This window comes from Bidens hawaiensis, unplaced genomic scaffold, assembly GCF_021521415.1.
Source record: "Bidens hawaiensis isolate Kalapana, Puna unplaced genomic scaffold, B.hawaiensis_p1.1 tig00036037_1, whole genome shotgun sequence".
Taxonomy (NCBI): domain Eukaryota; kingdom Viridiplantae; phylum Streptophyta; class Magnoliopsida; order Asterales; family Asteraceae; genus Bidens; species Bidens hawaiensis.
Genome location: NW_027505394.1, coordinates 41,134 through 65,750, shown reverse-complemented (window position 1 = coordinate 65,750; position 24,617 = coordinate 41,134). Strand labels below are relative to the sequence as shown.

Sequence of the window (24,617 nt, the reverse complement as noted above, 5' to 3'; positions counted from 1 at the left end):
TTATACCATTAACAAAATCAGGAGAGTACAACGTGGGATCAAATCCTCAGATACACTTTCAACCTCGTCGATGCTATCTGAACTTAAGTACTCCATTTCTTGACCAGGAAAATACGCTAACATACAATCATTAATCTCATAAACCACATCATTTAAGGGAGCAAGCAACGCCCATTCTTGAAAGTAAGTAAGATCATTAAACCTATCTAACATAGAAGGATAAACAAAGTCTATTAAATCAGACATAGGATCAAGGGAATCTTTTATTAGAAGATCCTCTGGAATTGATATAGTTGCTTCACCATCATTAGGACCACCAAGATTACCTTCACCAATATCCAACAACCAATCAGCGAATTGTTTAATCTCTAAAGTATTTGACATTTGAGAACCAACAGTCAACCTCATGTTCTTAGTTAGTTTCAAAACCTTACAATTTGACCATATGTAAGAAGAACTAATTGTGGCGTTCACACAATCGTTTCTTGTTCCATTCTGTACAATAGGTAAAATCTGTCTAAAATCACCACCAAGAACAACTACCTTACCTCCAAACAATGATCCAGAAGTGTTACCCAAATCAATGTTCATAACATCTTTTAGGGTTATGTCCAACACTTGTAATGCATATTTATGAATCATGGGAGCTTCATCCCAAATTATTAATGATGTTTTCTTCAATAAGTCATAAACATCTGTATTTCCCTTAACCTGAAAATGTTGAATATGTAAACATTATATTCAATAAAATAATTAAAAAACATAAATTTAAATGTGAAATAATCTAGACTTAATGAAATTTATAATAGTTACCTGACATTGGGAGTCCTCGGTAAGATTGATTGGAATAAGGAATCTTGAATGAGCCGTTCTACCGCCTTCTAATAATAAAGATGATATTCCACTTGAAGCAACATTAAGAACAATTTCTCCCTTAGACCGAATTGATGCAGATAAAGTTTTCCATAAGTATGTTTTGCCAGTACCGCCGTAACCATACACGAAAAAACACCACCTTTTTTACGTTTCACGGAGTTGAATATTTCATTGTAAACACTTTTTTGTTCATCAATTAGAGATGTGCACAAAAGCTTAAAATCATTTGACAAAGAATCCTTATCATAAGATAATTCTTCCATCATAAGAGGATTCATTGGCGTAGACACAAATTCCTGATCTGGAAACGACATGTGTGAAAACCTACGTAGAGATGAATTGTTTGATACCAAAAACTCCTCAATCTGAAGTAATGCCAAGTTCTTCAGTTGCTCGTCACTAAGAGACAAACCTGAAAAAAAAATCTACCTTAAACTAAACTACAAAAAGACAAGTTCACACATATAACAAAACTAACCTGGATTCTTGTGTTTCTTTTGTTGATGATAAAGAATCCCGTCGACTAAAAAATGCCATGTATTATCCCAAACGTAATCAGGTCTTAATAAGGAGGATGCAATAAGCATTGTTGCAAACAAATTTCTTAGATAATATCCGTTTGTGGTATGGCTTGCTTCCTCAATTGCTTCTATGTACTCCTTATCATCATCTAAAATCCCTCTTCTATAACATGCATCTCTAAAAGAATCACAAACAAAACCATCTACTGTTCGAATATCTTCAAAACATTTAGGTCCTTTAACCTTGTTTAAAAGTATTCTTAAGTAGTATGTCTCATCAAATGATGCGGGAACAGCATGAATTCTACCAATAGCAAATCCACTTTGCCTTTCTACCCATTTTGGTGGTGATGTTTTTTTCCATACAAACTGTGTTGGAAACTCAGCATATGATAGCCTCCTTGCATGCTCGTAGTTTCTATTTTCTTCCATCCAACCAGTAAACATTGAAACTGAATTGGAAGTCTTGGTAAGAACATCTTCAATATCTTTCTCGAGGCCATAAATTACTTGTTGTTGACCAGGTAAATGGAAAGGAAGTCTCGTAACAGCCGGGACCTGTAATGAACATCAAAAGCAAATATTCTCCAAGCAGCCTCACATGCAGAAAGATATCTAAAATCGTAAAAAGCTTTAATCTAATCTACTTGAGGATCTTCATTGTCGGCGGTGTTATTTTGGACAAGGGAAATTGTAGCTCGAGCTGGACCCTTATTTATATATTTAAACAAATACTTGATTGATCCTTCTTGATTGCACCACTCGACATTTATATGGGCTTGATACTTTCGTAAAAGAATTTTGTTGTAAGGCATAACACTTCTATTATCTAGATTTATACCTTTCTTAACAACGTAACGTCCATTGTCTCTTCTTTTATAAAATCTTTGGAATCTATACTTGTCTCATTTTGAAATCGTTTTGGGAAATTTTTTGAACATTCTCTATCAATCATGCAGCTACAGCTCGGATTAGCCTCACCACAAGGACCATGAAGCATATGATCTGACACAAGCTGGTATAGGTTTGGTTCAGTGACCTTGTCAGGAATTTCACTTGAAATAAAATTATCTATATGTGACGGATTGTGAATTTTATTCTCTGGAACAATGAATAGGAAAATATAGGCATGAGTCAGACCACGTTTCTGAAACTCAATTGTGTAAACGGTTGCATTTGGAATCAAACAAATAAATTAGCAAAAATTAAATAAAATTAATATCTTTAACAAACAGTAAATAAAATACGAAGAAAAAAAATTAAATAGGGAACCGAACCTGCTTTAATTTTTCCAAACAAAGCCTTATCCTTCAACAACTTAATCATTGAATCAAGCTTCATTTTAAAAATCCGACATAGTATATCTGGCCTGTCTTCAGAATTTAAATTGGTATCATTTAAAAAACGTTTGAGTTCTGGCCAACCGGGATTGCACGTAATGGTTAAGAAAAAAATCTGGATAACCGTACCATCTACAAAGACACATAGCGTCCAAGTAATTTTGCATCATATATCTACTTCCACCAGTAAAAGATGACGGAAGAATTACACGCTGCCCTGATGTTGAAACATCTGAATTTTCTGCCGTCTTAAGGTTTCAAAGGCTCTCATAGGTGTCAGACCTAAGTTCACTCTGTTTTCCACGTATAAAATGCAACCTTTGACTCTCAACCATGGTGTATTTGTCAACCAAAAGCTGTTGAAAAAGCCTTCTTCCATTTAAGGGTAGTGAGAATTGGTTCGGCCTATCTTGTAACCTATATGCAAAGAACTCTCGCATCGTGCACTTCTTACGGGCAGCCGTAGACGAAGGATCGACATTCCTATGAGGAATGTCTACCTTATAACCATCCTCACCAAAAGGATAAAGCAAAGGAAATTGTAGAGGAGTATAAGAAGGATGAAATTCACTATTTCGTCGAAGACCACCAGACCTGGAGTTAACTATTATATCTCTCTTGCCATTGCATCACCAATATCTTCAACAATAAGAGCGGCAACCTCATAGGCCGTTGGTAAGTTATAAGTCCTAGCATCATATATCCTTGTTCCAACAATGCGGAGCTTAAAATCAATCTGAGGATTTTCTTTAAAAGTATCACGTACCATACGATATGCCTGAACCAATGGATTTTGTGAGTCTAAAATTTCCTTGAGATAATTAATAATATAATTTTCGTAATTGTCGGCATCTGAAGATGATTCACTGTAAGACAAACAAATAAACTTTAACATTAATATAAAGGAAATATATGATAAAACGGTAATTGTTTTAAAATGAAAAACATATAATGTTTAAAAGTAAGCCTTACCCAAAAATTCATTGTCGGTTTGATATTTCGTTCTCCGTATCATAAATGTATAGTTGAGCAAACTGAGGTTTGTTACCATCAAAGGGAAGAAGACTTCCTATAGAATGTTAATTTTCTCCGCTAAGTCTAAACGTGTAAGGAGCGTTTCCTCTATTAATGGAATTGTCAATTTTTCCACCCATTAATGTAAAGGAGAACATAGAATTGAATCGTCTAATATTTTGCAAAAAATACTTGCTTAGAGGATCTTCGCCACAAAATAACTTTACATAAGTTTCATGAGGTTGCTTTAAATCAGGAAGTTTAACATTTCTATTGCGACAACATAAAGAGAACGTTGTATCGACACTTTTTTTTCCTCTCCTAGATTCAATTTCCCACAAGCACGCGTTGCAAGACTCACATTTGAAACTTTGATCACCATGATCAGCGTAATCTATACAATAAATGAGACATATAAGTTTATGACCAAGATTTATAATATTTAATGTAAAATTATATAATGTATTAAATAATAACCTGTTGATATGCCTTTAAAAACATATACAACAAACTCAAAATCGTTTAACTGCTGCATAAGTATAGGAGTAGTATTGGTTGTTTTCCTTGGTCTTCCAACACGCCTTTTTGATGACGTACTTCCAGATTTTATGTAGTTTGAAACAGAACCGCTAAAATTTGATGTTGGATTAGGGATGATGTTAGATGAAATAACACAACCTGTTAAAAACAATATTTTATAACTAATAAAACAACAAATAGATTAATATTACAAATGTATGACTAAAAGAAAAAAGGTTTTACTTGAAGAAGACGACATTGTTTGAGAAGCTTGGTTTAAGGAGTGTTTTAATTTATCACGTTTACCATCTACAATTTGCTTTCTTTGTTTTCGATTTGAAGAATAAAAACTACCAAGTTGCGTAGAAGTATCATCTGGAAATATATTTATAATATAAATATAATGAAAAATGAATAATGAAAATAACAGTAGCTAGAGAATTAGAATACTTATGAATGACAAAAAGAGAAACGAACGTTGGTTATTTAGGGAATTATTGTTTACGCTTGGTAGTGTTGATGGAAATAAGTTTTCCTTCCCTTTGTGAATTGTAGTAACACAACTCCTTTGAACTTCATACGGAGTACGGGTTCTAATGTTTGAATCTGCGTTTATAATTTTAAAATAAGTCCAATAATGTAGTATAGATAAATTTACAAATATATTATAAATATAATATATATAAAACTTGCTTGAACCGTTTTTTGATTAATAGTTATTTGATGTGTAATTTTGAGATATACTAACAGGTGTATTGCTTAAAACGTTACCTAACTGGCCGATTTGAGGTTGACCTTTATTTCAACAAACATAGGATACGAAAATAGATTAATTCAAAGTAAATGAAAACATTAATATTACAAAACAACCAAATTAAAAATTGTTAAAATTAATATTAAAATGTTGACGCCTCGAGATATTACCGTATTGAATGGAATGATATACTGGATATGAGTATCCGTTAAAAAAATGTGGTAGGTGGATTTGAATGAACATTTTGAACATTATTTGACTGGGTTGTATTGGAAACATCAGGCAATGGGTCTCTTGGAAGATTACCTACATAAAACATAAAGAATTCCGTTTAAATGAAAAAACAATCGACTGAGTTGATACAAATATGAACAAAGACTGAAATACCAGTTGGATCGTAGTTATTGCTCTTTGAAGTGGAGAGAACAGTTTTACGTTTCTTAGAAGATGAAGACATGATTATACGAATAATGTAAAAAAATGGTGGAAGATATGTTGACAAATCATAGAAAATGGTTAATAGAGGAAAAATTTATGAATAAGTATTTAAGGAATTTATAATATTAATTAAAACTAAATTAAAATGTAATTAATGTCACAAAATGGAAAGAATCTTAAATTAGGGAATATGATATAAATTTCAATTATGAATATCTTTAGGAAATCATAATTAAGTTTAATGTAAGTTAATAGTTTATTATTAATCTATTTTGACCAGGTTTAAAAAAAGTATGAATAACATAAATTTTACATTTACATAGGTTATGGTTATACAAAAGATTATGGTTATCATGATTATGATTATGTTGACAAATATTTGGTATAAACATGAATGAATGAAAAATGAAAAAAATAAAAATACATAAACACATTATTTCTAAAGCAAACAAAATAAATAAAGATAAATGTTCTTACATTAAAGTTTTAATACAGTCGAAATTAATAAAATTAAAAATGAAAACCAAACATCATAACTAAATAACTTTAAGAACAACCAAAGCAACATCATTCTTGTAATAACGAATAACTAAAATCTTGCCAAAACATAATCGATTGTTGATTACGTAATCATTCCATCCAATTAACGTAAAGCGACCCTTCTCGTTTTCTCCTCTGTTTTTAACTTTAAAGATTGTTTCATTGCCTGCCAAACTCCTGAACTTAATTCATCGCCTTCTTTTCAGATTCACCAGTCTACCAACTTCAGCAGGTAGTCACTTGCATATTAAAAACAAAATAAATTAGAAACTTAATATGGTTAATTTAAATTTAAAGTAACAAACATATAACAAAATAGTTTTCAAACATATAAAATTTATTACCATACGATATTCAATCTCCTTATGGAACTCTAAATAACAATTAGAGTTTCCAGCCTTATTATTATTACCATGATCTATAACGGGATTGTGAGAATAACCAACTACTGATTCACAATATGGAGAGTCCACAGTATGTTCACCATGTGTATTGAGATTTGATAATTGATGAAAAACAATTGGTGGTAAATGTGGAAACAATAAAGGAATACCGTTCTTGTCATACACTCTTAAATCAACAGTAGACGTGTAGACATACTTTAACCAAAGAACGTAACCATCTCTGAAAGCCAAATCTTGAACCAACTGTTTCCAACCGTCACCAAATAAGTAGTGTTTTTTATAAAATTTAAAATTTATCTCCCATTAATGGTTATGATAAAAAACGAACTTAATTACTCCGATTTGAAGCGCGTCTTGAAACTAGGATTCAATGTTCTTCTTTGAAACAACCTGTTAGGAAAATAGAAAAGCATAATATATGTTTAAACCATTTTAATATACATTTTTCTATCACTGACTATTAATTAAAAAACAAATAAATTGAATTCTACCAATTTATCATTCATTCTATTATGATCGTATAAAACAAATGCCTATCGATGCCCAGTAGAAGTTGCCTTCTTGGAAGGAGTTCTAACTAACCATTTACTTTCATCTTCAAATAAAATAAAAATAAGCCTCTGATAAGGACGAATCTTCAAAGAACACATTAGATCAGTAACTCCATCACCCAAACAAACTGTTTTTTCATTCTTTTTTAACTCCAGTTTCGATGATACTTTGTAATGTTCAATTTCAACTGTTTTAGGAAACAGGTTAAACATCAAAGAATTTTGCAAGATAAATTCTTTTGGAATTTACTAATAACAAAATTAAGATTTACAGCAATTAGATATTGAACGTTTAGACAAAAATATTATCATAGAATTTTAAGAATACCTGAATAGGAAATTTCGGATCTTCGATAAGCATAAGAAAAGAAGTTGTCATTACAAAAATAATCTCTCTACATGAAACAAAATAATATAAATTTAAAATAGTAGTTATTAACGGATTAATCTAAGAAATACAACTTCTATAAAAATAGTTAAAATTAAATTATACATTATAAGTAGTAAATTAGAAATTAAGGGATGGATACATACATGAATGACGGCAGGAAGAATGATAAAGAATATGTTAAACCTAAAAGATGATTAGGGATTTATAACACTTTTTAAAACAATATTCTAACTTAGGTAATAGGCAGCAATTTTGTTAGAATGCAAATTAACATAAAATGAATATAAGAGGGGTGGTTATTGAAAATGAAAACTACATTCTAGAAGAATCAAAACAAATTAACAAATAAAACACATTTATTTGTTAGTTATACTAAAACATTTAAACATAAACTATTAATATGTAAAACATCTAGTAAATAAGTTAATTTAATATAAAATTAATATATACTACTAAACATAAGATACTATAACATTTATGATACGTTTTGAACAACATCAACATGACAACATGTATGACGAACAAATTATGATAAACATAGATTTTATAAAATATGTTAAGTTTAAACATAATAATTAACAAAAGATATTAAACTGAACAAACACAAAGTGTCAATTGTATCAGAACTTAAACAACCAAAACATAATATTCTTGAACCCAAAAATGGATACCACAAAAGCTTGTTTAAAACATATTCAAATACTTGTGACAGGATCAGAGAATGAGTTGGACGGTTGTACTCGAGTAGACATTTCTTCCCCAAATCGAGTGAATTAAGACGAACAAATTCTGGTCAGTTATGAACTCTAAACTTGTAATTACCATGATTGCATTCAATGTGGATTCTAGTCATCACATCTTCACTATTTGGGTTTATCAACACCAACCTAGTCTCTTTATATAATCCATTGTCATGTGCAAATTGAAACGCTGTAAAATATATAAACAAAAGTATTTAGTGTTTATAATAATACATACTTGAATATAAAAAACGTATGTATACCATAACCAATTTATGACATGGAAAAAAAATTACCAAACGATCCCTAATAACAACTTCAAGAAAATTGTCACTGACATCCTCATCTTGAATCCAAACATGCTCACCTTCTGTATCAACAACACCAAAGCTATCATCATCTAATAATAAAAACATAGAACAAAAGTTAACAAATAATTATATTTTGATACACAAATTATGTGAATATTGGGAAATTAACCTGAAACAGTAACTATATCAACATTTTCTGACCCACCAACAATATTATTTTGTTGAACAAACTGTGTCCGTTCCACACCACGACTATTAAAGACATATAACCTGAGAGTATTGCGATCAACCGGTAAAAACACAAGATAATCATTAACTTGTAAGTTAACATGCCTTGCTAAACTGGGCCATTCACCAACAAATGCGTATCCAGGAATACTGCTTTTGAAACTTTTAAACACAAGAGTCCATCTACTTCCATCAGCTGCAGAAACATCCCAATTGGTAGATGACCTTCCACGATTCAGATATGGAAGATAACGTACAAGCTGATCATCTTTTAATTGCTGACATACAAATTTATAAAACCTTGTTAAAAATACTGTAAAAGACAATTTTAAGAAATAAAAAAATAAATATATAAAAATTTAAAACTGATATTAAGTAAGAATAAAAATACGCTTTAACATACCAACTTATTCATTGTTTGATAAGAGACATAGACATTAAAAACCTTATGCTCCCAATCCGTATGTTCTGGAACATATAACAATCTCCACTCGTGTGGCTGAGTGGGAAAGAAAACAAAAACAACACCAAATCCGAAACCGTTGTCTTTTACAAATGGGAACCATCCATTGCCAAATGCATACTTATCAAAGCTTAGATCAATATCAACACTCCACTCTTGATTTAGATGTGTAATGCTAATGGTCTCATGGACAGACTCATGAGGAAAAAGAAGTTTAAAATAATCTTTGGGAATTTTCTATAAAATAAAACAGAAACTCTGTTAGCATAGATTAACCTAAAAATTTGAAGTACATGATAATAACGATAACTTTTAACTTGTAGATACTGACAATATGTTCAACGAATGGTTGATTAAACACGGCTAATGCAGGGCAATATTATTGGTAATTAGCTTTACAGTAATAAAAACAAATATATGAAATTCAAGTAAATGATGAACAATATGTGTACTAATCACGAAGAATCTAATAATATAGATTGTTTGGGAACAAAATCAAACACTAATTAGGGTTGAAGTAACCAACTTACTTTCAAAACACGGAAGAAAAACGAGAGTTTTTTTTATATTGATTGGATTGTTGAAATAGAGTAAAAAGAATTTAAAATTAGTTATAAATGATACCAAAAGTCGGTTTGACCCGGGTAACCAATTGGTAAACGGGTTTCTTGAGAATATAAACATCATATTTTAATATTGGAATATAATATTATAACCTAGATAGCATATATATGATATTTATATTCATCTTAAACTTTAATATTTGTAGAAGGTAATTACATTTTTATAGTCAATATTGAATACATTTTTTATAGTCAATATTGAATTATGTAATCCAAAATTTAAAGAATTAAATTTTTAAAAACATAAAATAATAAAATTAAACTAAAATATATGAGTTGCAATAAACAAAAGAATAAAAATAAGGTTAAGGATAATATAAAGAAATTAAAAACCACAATCATAAATAAGAAATGTATGTAAACACAATAAAAACCCAACAATAAAGTCTTCAAAAACACCACCAAAATGAAGTCTTGTTAACTTAGAATCATCTTGAACATCGCTTATCTTCGACTTAGTAGAAGAAAATCCCGATGGTTGATCACCCTCAAAAACATCCACAAGCTTACGCTTCAGTTTGTCATCTGAATCACTACTTGACAACTTGATCTCATTCACTTCATTATCAACCAAACGATAAGAAACTGGAGTCTTGTTATCCCCATTCTCATAAATCTGTCAAAAAAAAGGTGTAAACAATATAAAAACAAACCAAAAAAAAAATAATAATGTAAAGTATATAGAAGTGGAAAAAACCTTTAAAGAAGCAGAGCTTGTAGATTGAAGATCAGTTAAAGAATTTTCAAAAGTTAGAGATCCGGAATCAGAAGGCTACAAATATAATACAAAAAATTAAAACATAAGGCAATAATGTAGTTGATACAAGTTAAAGGCAGATGAATTTACCACTATAAACTCAGGCATTAGTCTTTTCTCAATCGCAGAAATTATTTGTTGATCATCTGTTAGCTTTGATATACCGTATACCTCAACATTATTCCTAAAATTGAAATCGGCAATCTTAACTTTAAAAGCAAACTTCTTTTCTAACAAACAGTTCAACTCACTGGGAAATCCACTATGCCCAACATCATCCTAAAAATTTATAATAAAAACATGTGTTACATAAACAATGTTTTATATAAATAAAAAAATAAGCAGTAGAATATGAATACATAATAACATAACCTCATCTTTAGTAGCAATCAATTCAGATGCTGTTTTGTTGATAATAAGTTTGGCATCCCGATCAAAAAGGGTCAACGAAACAAAACCACTGCCATCTTGAACTCTTAGCTTAATCTTAAACCTGAACTAATTTTTTTAATCAACAACATAGCAACATTTATTATTAAAACATATTTACTTATACAATATACAATATACCTAGGAGTAGGTGTAACACCCAAAGTGTTACATCTCTGATTCTTGCATTCATAAACATCTTCGCCTTCCACCACAGTCACGCTCACCTTACGACTACAACTATTGCAACCGACATAGTACCATTCTGAATCCGGACAAACAACCTTTATGGTCCCGAGTACTATAATAATCTTTAGCTGAAATAAATCAATTAACAAAGATAAAATAACCTTATGGTAAATGTTATAAATTATAATTAGATGTTATTATTAAAAGTACCTGCAATATAGTTCAAATTTTACAAATGTTGAAAAATGATGTAGCCATCAGAAACTCTTCATCAAGAGTAGACATCAATTTTACAGGAATCGGCCTACGAACAGCACCATCAACATTGAAGTCCAAGAATTCAAACAAACTGCAAAACAAATTTATAAGGAGTTAGAAATGCAAAGAAAATAATTATTGAATAAACAAATCAGGAGATATATTAATAATATTACCGTGTCTTATAATCTTCAATCTCAGAAATACTATCATTGATGAACACACAAGTAACATCAGAACCATAGGAATTAGACACATACGGTTTCTCTAAAAATTTAAACACAAGACAGTCATTATGATATTAAAATAAGAAAGTCTTATAAAAAAGAAACTACATATTAAAAATAAAAAACAAACCTTTATGATATTTAACTCTACCAAATTGCATGAGAATAATTATATGTGATTCATCAAAATGGTCAACAACATACTTAGAGAAATGTGATACGTAATCCCCCCAAAGAGTAACGTAAACACTGTCACCGCTGTAAAAAAAAAACTTATATTAGAACTAAAATTTTATAGTGTTCCAATATTAAGAAATATTAATACAAACTAACATATAAATTAATGAAAAATATGTACCTGATATTAGAAACCTCCATAGTTAATCTTGCATTTCTTTTTACATCTCTCAGATTAGAATTGTTATATTTAAAAAAACATGAACAACATATCCAATTATATCCGGAAGACATCGGATTAAAGAATTAGAAATACAAAAAATGTTGATAAATAATAAAAAGAGTATACTATTTAAATAATACCTATAGTAGCTTTCAACGGGATCTCTTTATCAATAACTGACTTGAATGAGTAAAACCTAAAACCGAATGTAGGACCATCAAACTGGCTACAAGGATTAACATGGGTACTGGAGTTTAAAACTAACTTATTAGGGCAGTCGATAACCTTGTAATTAGACGCATTAGATCCAAGGCTAGGGTTGACTATAGTTAATGCAACATTCTCGTTTAAATAACGTTTAAAATGCAATATATCTTGTTTAAAAACTGTAGACTGCATTCGGTTACCCTGGATTTTTAAAAAAACAAACAACAAATTATGAACCATAACAAAAGGGACAAAAAATCATAAACATAAACGGTAAAACTAAAGATTACCGATTCATCCATAAAAACCATCTCAATCAAGAAATCATCATTAGGTTTATTGTTATCCTTGACACTCCAAACCTTCAACACTTTTACCTTAATTGTAGATGGAGTAGATCTAAGCACATCAATCTCATGAAACATAGTAAACTTCTGGGCCTCCATTGACCTTAAGAAATAAGAACAAAATTAATTAGTAACGTATAATGAATGAAAAATGTGAAAGATAAAACAAAAATATTAAAAGTAAAATTGACATTAACTTGGATGAAAAAAAACAATGTAGGTTCTAATGGCTCAAGGTGATGAGAAAGATTAATAAATGAAAGGATATATAGTGTAAATTATGTAGTTATTTATGTAAAATGAAATATAAAGAGAAATGATTGGAATAATTGGGAATTATAATTATAATTCTAGACAAATTGATTAGGACGTCATATAAAAGTTTCAACTTGATTTTGACTAATTGCGAATTATATTGTTCAACCAATAAAATATTTTTAGTGTTACAAAATAACCTGAAACATTTATATATTTCATTTGGACTAAAATATTTTTAATGTTACAAAATATAATTGTCACATATATTGTTTAAATAAAATAAAATATATGTAACATTAATTAGTTAAGGGATTGTCAAAATAATATGTCATTAGAATAATACAAGTCGAAACATATAGAACCAGAATGAATGTCATTTGAATCAATATTGACTCACCAGAATTAAAGGAAGGCTGTTAAATAGGAACCATGATACTTTTTGACCGTATATTAAAAGAAATTCAAAGGAAACATGTTAGTAAAACAATTAATATGGATATTTATTATAAATTAAAATTATAATTCAAATCATATACCAAAAATATATAGAGATATCATAGATAAATTCTATAACTTGATTTACAATGTAAAGGTAAATTAGTAAAGTTGTTACTCCGTATTATGTATTATTATTTATAGATTATGAACATTTAATTTTAGATAACTTATTATTATATAAATTATGGTTAATTAATTTTAAGAATTTTATTATAGATGCTAGTGACAAAGTTCCATATATGTCTAAATGTTATTTTATAATTAGAATTGATATGATCAAATAGTAAATGAGGTAAAAAAATAAATTATAATTGTAAAATCAATTTTTTTTTATAAATTAAGGAAAGTCATTGTGTATAAATATAAATGAAATTAATTGTATTAATTGAGGAAAGTCAATGTATAATACCAAATTCGGTTATGTCCACAAATTAGGAAAGTCAAACTAATTAATGTAATAGTTAATGGTGTAATTTATTAACAAAATGGAAAACAAATACTATTAACTTTTAACTAAAATATATAAAATTGAAATATTTAAATACATGAATATTGAAAAATTAAAAGTAAATATATATATGAATGAATAATAAAAATACAGATACTAAAGTCTTCATCAATAGTGATATTAGTATAGAGGAGTCGAACAATAACCTGAAATAAAAAAATCGATAATTAATAATTATATTATGGACTTTTAAACAATAATTAAAAGACGGAAAATTTAAAAGGTGTTACCGGAAAAACGATATTGTCAGAATGTTCATTGTATACCGGAAAACCGAAAGGAGCATCTATTAATCTTGGCATTAACCTGAATTTATAAAGTAGAATATTAATGTTGAATGTCTTACCGGTAAATAACAAATATCGTTGTTAACCATGAAATCTCATATTTTGATTAACAAAGTTAAATGAAGTATTCAAACAAATATAAAAAAATCATTGTTATAAACATGAAAGGTAAAAATAACCGGCAACACTTACCGGAAAAACGTAGAATATCCACATATCACCTTCATGACTGTATATGATTTACAACCTAAACTGATTTTTTTTAAAATCAGTTAACAATGAAAATAAACATAAAATGCTTAGAAGAAAGAATAACCGGAAAAAATAATAAGGTTGTCGGAAATTAATTTATATAAGTTTACCTTGCATCGGAAAGATTAACCGGAAATAAGAGGCTTAGAGTGGCAATTAGGGTTTTTGAATAGTGGCAGCAGACGAAATTAGACTAAAATATAGTATTTGAATTTACGGGTTAATGGGTTGAATGGATATCTAAGACCCGCGAGAAAATAAGCTTAAATGGGTTAAATATTGTTTAATTGTTGAGTTGGCATGCTTAAGAAAGGAAATGGGTGACATGGAGTTGAGGTGGCATCCTATGTGGACACCCTGGAATGGTGACATGTGGAAATTTCTCATTGCTTTAATATTATGTATAGATGCCATATAATGAATAGGAGTGAGAAAATCAAGTTTTTATTTAAAAAACACTAGTTTGGTAAATACTTTTGAAGAAACCTCATTTTGATAAATATTTTTCCTCTTAACACTCTTTTAAGAAAAAAATTCTGGAATAGTGGGAAGGAGGGACAAAAGCTAAAGAAACGATGATACGCGTTCGACGTTTTACCCTTTCTTTCTTTCTTTAAAGCAGCAGCTGCAAATCCAATGGTTTGTTTGTCGGTAATGATGATATGGCATCGGTTGGTAAATTAGAATAACAAATCATTACATGGCATCATCATCAATGGCTTTAAAAACATACATCCGCATGTTCAAGTCCACACCCGATCTATATGGGTTAGGAAGTACAAAATATATAATTACTGGATTAGAAATTATTTTGAATTAGAAATTATCCATGCGTGTCCGCTCTCCGCGGCGGGTGAGGGGGTGGTTAGCAAAATATCACAGACCAAATATTTGAAGATCGAGATGCTTAATTTGTGGTGTATTGGGTTTTTTGGCTCGTCTTGGACTTCATTGGGCACGACCTCAGCGGGAATGAAGGCGTACATGCCTAGTCGTGTTTGCACGACGAACCATCGCTGGTTGCGAGCTGTTGCCGCTCGCCTAATGATTCCAAGGCAGGACGAAACCAGCAAGCCCTGATAATGAGCGGACCGATTGGCTAGCATTCGGACGCCACACGAAGTCAAAGGGATAGCTCCGTGACAATAAGATGATTTTCAGTTTAACTTTTTCCTTTTTTAACTATTGACACCATAATCCTTACCAAAATAAATGCTTGATGTAAGGTCAAAAATATAATATATATGTCATACTAGCTTTAGAATACGTGTAACACGAGATAATATAAATAATTAAATTACAAATAAAGCAATACATAATATACATAAAAAAATGTATTACATCTATGCTTGTATCATTATAAATAAATTGATTTTATTAAAATCACAATATAATTTTTTCCAAAAACAATGAACTTAATAAAAAAAATAATGTACGTGCAAAAACATACCCAAGAACACTCCATTTATTGAAAATTTATTCTCGGTATCATATATGTATAATTGTAAAAAATTTAGTTATGAACCAATTTCAGTGAATACTTCTCATATAATAATAGTTTTGAGTTACACCATAAAATTTTTTTTGATAAGTTTGAGGAGCTTCTCGACTTTGTCAGTTGACAAAAAAAAAATAGCAGGTTAACCCGTTCAATTTTGTAAATGTTTTGCTTCACTTGAGCATAATTTTGTACGACATGATTCACATACAACATTCTGATCACTATTCAAGGAAAAGTTAACGCTGACACAAATGTTTCTAATTTGATAAAAGTTAGAAGTATTGATAGGCCTGAAGGTGGAATGTCAAAAGTGCTTTTCAATGAATTGATATTATACATGATCATCTTAAAAACTTGTGAAGATAAGAGTTTTACAAGGGATGTGTTATTCATACAATCTTTATAGGGTGTATGAATATAAAAAAAAGGTGTATGAATAACCATTGCCTTTTACAGTTTCTTTTCCTCATGCTAAAAATAATTAATAACAATAAAAATATGATCTAAATCGTTGAATTCTAGTTAAAATTAATACATAATTAAAAAAATATAATTCAATCTTTTCATTGGCAGTATTAGTTATTACGAGAACAAGATGATTTAGAATTAGACATATAATTAACATTTTTATATTAATGAATGGAAGTAAATATGAATTAAAAAGAATGTAATCAATTATTTATGGAAACACAATTTAAAACGACGTAGTTTTGATAGTTTTATATATAAACTTACATGCCTAACAACCCTATATTCACTTTCCTCATTACAATTCATATTATTTACTTGGTTATTAATATAAGTATTAATGTTGTGTTATTTTATTTGGTATGAGTTTGGTATTATTGTACAATCTATTGTGTAATCGTGCTATTTGTTGATGGGCTTAACTGGATGAGTTAGATGTTGAGTGAAGAGTTGTGGGTCAAGGATTCTAATTCGGGTAAAGCCTATTTGGTGGAGCCTATATAAACACCGGGAGAGAGAAAATTCGTTCTTTTGAGAATCTCAATCGCTCTCGATTCTCTCTCATCAGTTCTACAATTAACCAGTTAGGGGAAGACATGCTTGAGTAATAGGGGGAGACATACCTTGTTCTTGTTTGTGCATTCATATATTCTTGGTAACACATTTGGGTCGAGCCCATTAACCTTTATGGGTTAGGGAGTCATGACCACTACAATCTACTACATGTGAAATTATATAAATTATTCAACGAAGATTGTTGGTTGCTTTAACCGATCGGAGATAATTTAAACGAAATGAAAAAAAATTCCAACCTTACTTTTAGGGTAGTTAAAGCTAATACCCCCCCTCCTGCGTAATTCAATGACAAATGGACCACATCTACTCAGAATGGACAAAAGGTGTTCCTCTAAATAACAACCATGGTCATGAGGTACCCTTCAAATTGCACAACAACAATCCCTCAGATAGTGAAAGGTAATGCCCCCTTATTTTGGAGACCATCCAGAAAGAAATGGAGATAAAAGAGAAGGAAAGAGAAAAGGAGACAGACAAAAACACCAAGGAGGACAAAAACATCAAGAAATTAATCATTCGCTGGAAAAAATAGACAATAAGAACCTTAGTAGTTGTAAATAGTGTAGCTGTAATAATGTTTTGCACTCTTGTAACTACATTATAAAAATAAAAGATATGTTTTAAATTCCTTGAGTATTGGACTTATCTTTTTAAATTATTGTATCAAGAGAAGAAGGCGCAAACTCTTAGAACTATCCTACCAAGAAAACTGGAAATGAGGAGAACGTTAACAATGAAAATAAAGAAATTCACGCCCAATATATGGATGGAATTCTGAAAATGATCAAATAAGCTATTACTACAAATCTTGATTCACTCAAGGATATTTCTACAAGTCAAAGTCAGTCAAAATACAACAAGAGAAGTCGAAGCAAATATGTTCGTTCAAAGGAAGAAACTTATGACAGCTCTACAACTGATAATAATTTAGGAAATGAAACTTGAAATAAGTTAAAGTTTCACAAGGGATGTAGCTTAAGCTCTATAGCCGCTATGAGATGGCTAGAAGAACAAGAATCAATCATCGTCATTAGCAAATGCACCGGTGAAGAAGCTCTCGAATGTTATTCTTCTCAAATGTTGAAAAAAAGAAGCTCTCGAATGGTGGAATACCCTGATCCAAACCAAGGGTAGAGAAACATTGTGCAATCTAAGCTGGGAGAAATTCAAAAGTCTCATTTTAAAGAATTTTTGCCCAATCCATGAGATAGATCATATTCAAACTCTGTTATGGACTTAAAAATTTGTTGGTACAAATCTCAAGGAATATAATACTAAATTCCTTGAATATTGTCGATTAGTTGCACATTTAGTTACTCCAAGTAACTCTTCATATATATATATATATATATATATATATATATATATATATATATATATATATATATATATATATATGTCTTACCAAGAGAGATAAGAGACCTAGTAAGATACCATATCCCACAAACAGTTGATTCGGCCATGGAAGTAGCCGGATACCTGATCAACAACGTTATAAGAAATAAAGGAGAGATTTATAAGGAAGAAAAAGAAACTGAAAGATTACGAGAAGATAGAAAAAGAAGAAAATACTCCAAAGTCATTTTCTAAAACTTTTGGAAGAAAACATTCTTGAAAATGTCGATTAGAAGGTACAGATAATTGTACATACTCCAAGAGAACATAACACTTAATAGAAGAATGCAGAAAGAAATTAGGAGTATGTTTAATATGGAAAACGGGCCACTTCAAAACAAATTTTCCGAAAAGAAAAGGTAGTCAAGATTGACATTTGACAACAATTAAAGACAAAAATAAATAAGCACATCAAGGTAGTCAAGACTAACATTTCACCACCACTAGGTTTTTCAAATAAGACTAAACGTTTAGCAAATATAGCTCCTAAGTTTCAAACCATATACTAACCATCCAAGAAGTCAAATAGTGCAAAATTAATCATAAAACTCAACACCAAGCATACGTAACAATTCTGAATTCAAAAGAAAGATTTATCCTCAAAAAACCTATTTTTTTACCACATCAAATCACCATGTTTAATTATAGAAATTTTGCTCTAGTAAGCTACAGGTATTAGGTTTACCAAGCTACCTTTGTTGTAATTTCCAATGTACACAAAATCATAAAAATTCACACAAGAAAACAATGCATGTGCAGCTACTTCGGTGTGCAACATAAAGTATAAATTCGGCTAAAATTCTATGCTAAGCCAAATGTTGGGTTTTATGTTTACATCGACACATGGAATCGTTACTCATTTATAATAAATATAAAGGGCAAGCTAACAAGGAATAAAACGAGTAACTGAAGATATTTCGGGTGAATTAAATGGGTTTTATATTATTTCAATCCACAATGCGGATGGAGTGAAGACCAAGGTACAAGACCACTATAAATAAATGATTAGGTCATGTGTTTCATTTTATGTGTTATTATTATAGAGTTTCCCCCTGGGGAAGAGCTTTCCCCGGGTGGCCGAGCATTTATGTATGTATGTATGTATGTATGTATGTATGTATGTATGTATGTATGTATGAGTGTTCTTGTAAAGCATTCGGTTAATGAAATCATACTACTACATCTATCTAATTGTGTTTTGATTATAATTGTTCATCCTATTATTGATTGTTAATCAAATCAAACTCTCCGCATCTGTCCATAGAACTTTCAAGAATGAATACAAGTTGTAGATCGATCCTGAACCGAGCTCCTTTATCACTGTTTCGACACGCTACCTCACCAACGCTCGGTTCTGCCAACTGGTATCAAAGTGGGTTACCGAATCTTTTAGACTAAACACTGAATTTGATTCAATTCACTCTTGAATCCACCATGGACGTTAAACTTTGAAGTTCGTTGAAGTTTTTGTGGGTATTACAAATATTTGGATGAGATTTGATGATTTGCAGTCGATTATTGTGAATTGATGTTTGAGTTGATGATTAGTTCAGAGATTCAACATTTATTTCACGTTTATATGCCAAATTTCGTTCAGATATACATTTATCGGTTCGTTTTTGGTCGAACTTGTTTATATTTGATTTTCTAGATTTGTAAGTTTGGTGAAATTTATTAGGGTTGAGCACGGTTCGGTTCGGTTATTAGGCAAAACCCAAACCAAAACTGAAGTAATTGGTTATTTGAATATACAAGCCTTTCGATTTTCGGGTTTTTTGGTTATGTGAAACTATACGAATACAAAGTTGCAAAATAGTGTTTAAATTCAACAAAGCTCTCAATTAAAAAAAGCATTAAAAGTTTAGTCGCAATCTTCATTCAGCATCTAATTTATCTTCAAAGTTTAGTCCATTCCTCATCATCTTGATAATCTTTATTACCATCAATCGGTTCGATTCGGTTTTTTAATGGATAACCAAATCGAAACCAAAAATTCAGTTTTTCAAAAAGCAAAAAATTACCCGTCGGTTGATGCTTCAGTTCTGTTTTTTCGGTTAATTCGGTTTTCTGCTCACCCCTAAAATTTATGATAGATTGTTGATAGATTGATGTTTGTGAGATGTTTTAATGAGATTTCAAGGTTCAATTTCGTGTAACAATTTCTTAATTTTAGATTTAGCAATTTAGGGTTCGTATGTTTTCAAAATTGGGGAAAATGGATTTTAAGTGTTCGAGCAAATTGGAGTTTACATGTTTGCAGCTAATGATATGTATTGACGAGCAGATTATTGTTAAATCATAGTGTTGCTGATATGATGGTTATTCTCAAACAAACAATAAAGACTTTAATACATCATTAGTTAAGGGATAGGGCAATTTTGTAATATTGATTGATGTAACACCCCGCTTAAGCGGAAACGCCTGAGTGTGACGTTCAGATTGCTCAAAACACATGTGAAACTATTAAGTGACAATATTATCATTAATTTATTTCAATGTCAAGTACATAATTTGTAACAAGAAATACAAGAAAATTATTTGAACAATTAAACAACTTGTCCATTTATTATTAGGGGAAATTTCATAACCTAAGTTCTAGTGTCTTCTCCAAGTCTCTTCCTCTATAGATTGTACGTGTAGTGTATATATATATATATAATATAAAAACCATACAATTCCATGAGACGTGTAATAATTGTTGATGTGCTAAAAACAATCAATTAAATATTAACTAAATTAAACAAGTAATAAAAACTAGACCTAAGACTCAACTACAAAAAATATCGGCAAGTGAACCGGTCAATTGTATTAAAGCTAAGTAAGTCCGGAATATCGAACCCACAAGACTCTATAAATTACGTTAATTAACTAATAAGACTCGGCTTACGACACGACTATTTATTATTAATGTTTTAAGGGGGGTTTTTAAACTAATATTAAACTAAGAAAGTAAATAAACAAGTAAACGAGAACAAGCAATAAATTACAAGATCGAAACCAATAAGAGAAGGAATCTACCTAGGTAAGAATCCCATGCATCAACAATCATCAAGCAATGGACAAATAACATGATATGGAAACTGATTTCTAAACATATTTATATAACAAACCCTAAAGGACCGTTGACCAAATCAAACGAAATCCCAAAGAATAATTATTAGATTATTAAGTAATCAGTTATATTGATTTCCTCACAGTTATCAAATAGGGTTAATTAATAGTATCTAAAGCAAGCAATCTCACGAAACACTAAACCCTAGATAACTTGATAAGCTAAACACGACATCATGAACAAGGATCAACATAATAAGCAAGAATATTGCCACTAATCTATCCTAGAATGCGATTTACCAAGACACATGAACAACTCCTCACCTTACAGCTACTGGAATTTAGCAGAACCTTCAAAATCCTAACCAACTATCAACAAACTTCTATGATCTAATAGGCCTATTCAACCATAATAATCAAAAAACCAAGTAATGATTAAACATGAACCTTAAATCTAAAGAACAAAATCAAGAGATAAAAGATCATTGTGAAGCAATAGTTAACAATAAATCAAGATAACAAATACTCATATGCATCATGAAAGTGAAATCAAGTCTTTACAATTAAATAACGAAATCCATAATCAAAAGAATTTTCCAAAGCAAGAATCAAATCAAAACATGTTCATCAAACCTAGGTAGACATGAACTCTAGCCTAGAATCATTATTAAAAACAATACTAAACAAGTATTAAAAACAAAGAGGAAAGGCATGATAAAAAAATGAACAAGAAACGAAAGTTAGAGCGATAAAAATCTTATTGATTGTTCCTTGAACACCTCCTTGAAAGCTCTATGATCCTCTTTGATTCCTAGCCTCAAAAACACCTTCAAAACCTTGGTTCTCCTCTCAAAATCGGCTGCCAATAGTTGTTTTTCGTCCAGGTTTATAATAATATATATATAACGAGCTGGGCCTTTAATTTGCTGAAAATCGCTGAACAGAAGCTCTAGGCGCCGCGCGACGGGCATTGGCCTCCACAGTCGCGCGGCGCGGCGCACATCATGAGGGAAGTTCGAATTTTCTTTTTTATATTATTATTTATCTTTTAGAATCTTGATTAATCTTCTTCTTGAACTCCAAGAAATGATGAGAAACTTCTAGAACTTGTTTACCTTACTTCTCCAAGCCATAAATATATAAGGAACATAACAAAACATTAGTGATCTAATCATGTAACCATTGACGAGCAAAAACGAATATAAACTTCACATGAAATGATAGAAAAAGCTTAACATGCAAGACACCAAATGATTTAAAGCACATAAATATAAATAAACTTGACTCAAAACCTTAAATAATAAACGATTAACAAAATACGAACTAAACCGAACTCAAAACATTAAATAATAGACACAACTTTACAAGGGATGCGAGATGTATAAATAGATGTATATCAAATATCCCCACACTTACTCTTTTTTCGTCCCTGAAAAAGTCTGATGCAGTTGGATCAGAATCGGAAAATATGGTCTTAAAAAACATATAAGTTAATTTTGAAGCTTAGAAGAACGAAATAACCACGATAACTGATATTGTTGTCAACTTAAACCCATGCTTTAATCTTTACCGGGACAAATAAGATTCGACAATTATATTACTCAGTGGTTTACACAATTAAGACCCGCTTATTTTCAGCTTTTACCGGACCAGACCACCCCAACTTGACTTAAACCTCAAAACTAGCAGATTTAAAATTTTTGTTTCTCTATTTTTTTTATGAATAGTTAAGACGATCAAGGGTATTGTTTATCCACCTAAGCTTAAGCATCAAAGTCTACCAAGTAGCCATTAGATACGATTAAGGTTCAATTAATTAATAGCTAGTGTTCCCCATAACATGACATAGCCCCGTTATCAAGCAATACACTGAACCATTACCATAGGTGAGTATGCAAAATTGTATATGTAAGGCTTACATGTGGTGTGTCCCTTGTGGTCCGTTTCTTAATGGTAATAAGACGCGAGCAAGGGGACCCCACAAGGCTAACAGCGTGGATGATCAAGTCTATAATGCATTTGTACTTTTGTACTTTTTGTGATCATGTTTAAAGACTTATGTGGCAGAAATCTGCGGGTTTGCTCTTTTTTAGCTTTATTTGAAATATTCACAACCCCATTTGGAATTGTGAATACCCAGATGAATGAATAATCGGCATACAGACCCATAGTCTCCGGACCCGGTGCATCCCATCAATACAAGATTTAAGGTTATAAAACAATACGCCAATGATGTGTAAAACATTAAAACTAGCAGTTTAAGATTTATATCACAGGCTCCATGGCATACTCTAACGTTAAACCTACCCAAGCATCATATGATAACGTATTCAATTATTTTTTATTTTAAACTTTTCAAACTTTATAATATTTCCACTTTTCATACCAAGAATTGAGGCTTGAGTATGGCCCGACCTTTCATTACTTATCTTACACGGACAAAACGCTTTACCCACAAGAGATTTCTGACCCATTTTATCAAATTGCCCTTTCATTTTCAAGGCTTAGCCTACCGATACATCCCAAGTTAAGTGCGTTTTGTTATATTTATCTCATATTATTAGTAGTTTGAAAAACCCATTTCCGATAAATATTATCATCTCACACTTTAACGCAAAAAACTATATTCAAGGGACATTTTTAAAACATATTTTCAATTTTTTTTAAAACAAAATCAAATTAAACTACGACTCAAATATCCTATCCCCACACTAAAATTTTGCATTGTCCTCAATGCAAGGATAAGGACGACTTAAAATATAAATAAAAATTAAAAAAATATGGGCTGTGCAGTCCAACCGTGCCGCGCGGCCGTCATTGTAATGATGGTCGCGGCGTGCGACGCCCTCCTGGCCATCCTCTCCGCGTCGCGCGGCTGGGGAATAAGTATCCCGTCGCGCGGCGCGACGGGCATTATTGACAAAAAGTTTTCGAATTTTTAAGCCCCTTTTTGCCTTAGAAAATTTTCCAGAAAATTACTAAGTATTTGTTATGCTCATTTTAAGTTATTTTGATGTGTAAAACTTACCTGACACCTCTTGAATTCTCGTAAATTCCTCTCTCCATGATGGTGATAATTCCATGAAACGACTCGACGACGCAACGAAGCTACAAAAACTAGTGTTAGTGACACAAAGAAAATAAAAGTTAAAATAAAGGAAAATTTACAAACTCTACACTTGAGTTTTCACTCAATAACCCATGTTATGCGAATAACGTGGCGGACCGAGTGGAGCTTCCTCCACCTCGGTAGAACTCCAATGCCCTCAAAGATATTGAATCACGATCCGCCCATC

General features: G+C 30.8%; 1 protein-coding gene across 1 annotated transcript; it reads right to left on the bottom strand.

Moving 5' to 3' along the window:
• LOC143612918 (uncharacterized) lies at positions 1 to 24,387 on the bottom strand. The gene is made up of 23 exons (XM_077086775.1): positions 24,350 to 24,387; positions 12,471 to 12,630; positions 12,114 to 12,381; positions 11,932 to 11,977; positions 11,704 to 11,831; positions 11,523 to 11,613; positions 11,383 to 11,437; positions 11,041 to 11,216; positions 10,843 to 10,963; positions 10,561 to 10,749; positions 10,411 to 10,485; positions 10,093 to 10,329; positions 9,031 to 9,327; positions 8,569 to 8,905; positions 8,385 to 8,488; positions 6,556 to 6,649; positions 4,229 to 4,429; positions 3,944 to 4,145; positions 3,360 to 3,603; positions 1,355 to 1,955; positions 987 to 1,288; positions 814 to 933; positions 1 to 711 (listed from the first exon to the last, which is right to left on the bottom strand). The coding sequence occupies exons 1-23, from the start codon at positions 24,385 to 24,387 to the stop codon at positions 1 to 3; spliced, it is 4,797 nt and encodes a 1,598-aa protein (XP_076942890.1).
• Between the last annotated feature and the right edge of the window lie 230 nt (positions 24,388 to 24,617).

Excerpts from the sequence above, each read along its gene's own strand:
- LOC143612918 (XM_077086775.1), bottom strand. The coding sequence starts at position 24,387 with ATGGAGAGAGGAATTTACGAGAATTCAAGAGGTGTCAG. Across the intron at positions 11,978-12,113 it reads CCCGTTGAAAGCTACTATAG|ATGTAAAAAGAAATGCAAGA; the intron begins GTATTATTTAAA and ends CTAATCTGAGAG. Across the intron at positions 11,438-11,522 it reads ATTGAAGATTATAAGACACG|TTTGTTTGAATTCTTGGACT; the intron begins GTAATATTATTA and ends TTTGTTTTGCAG.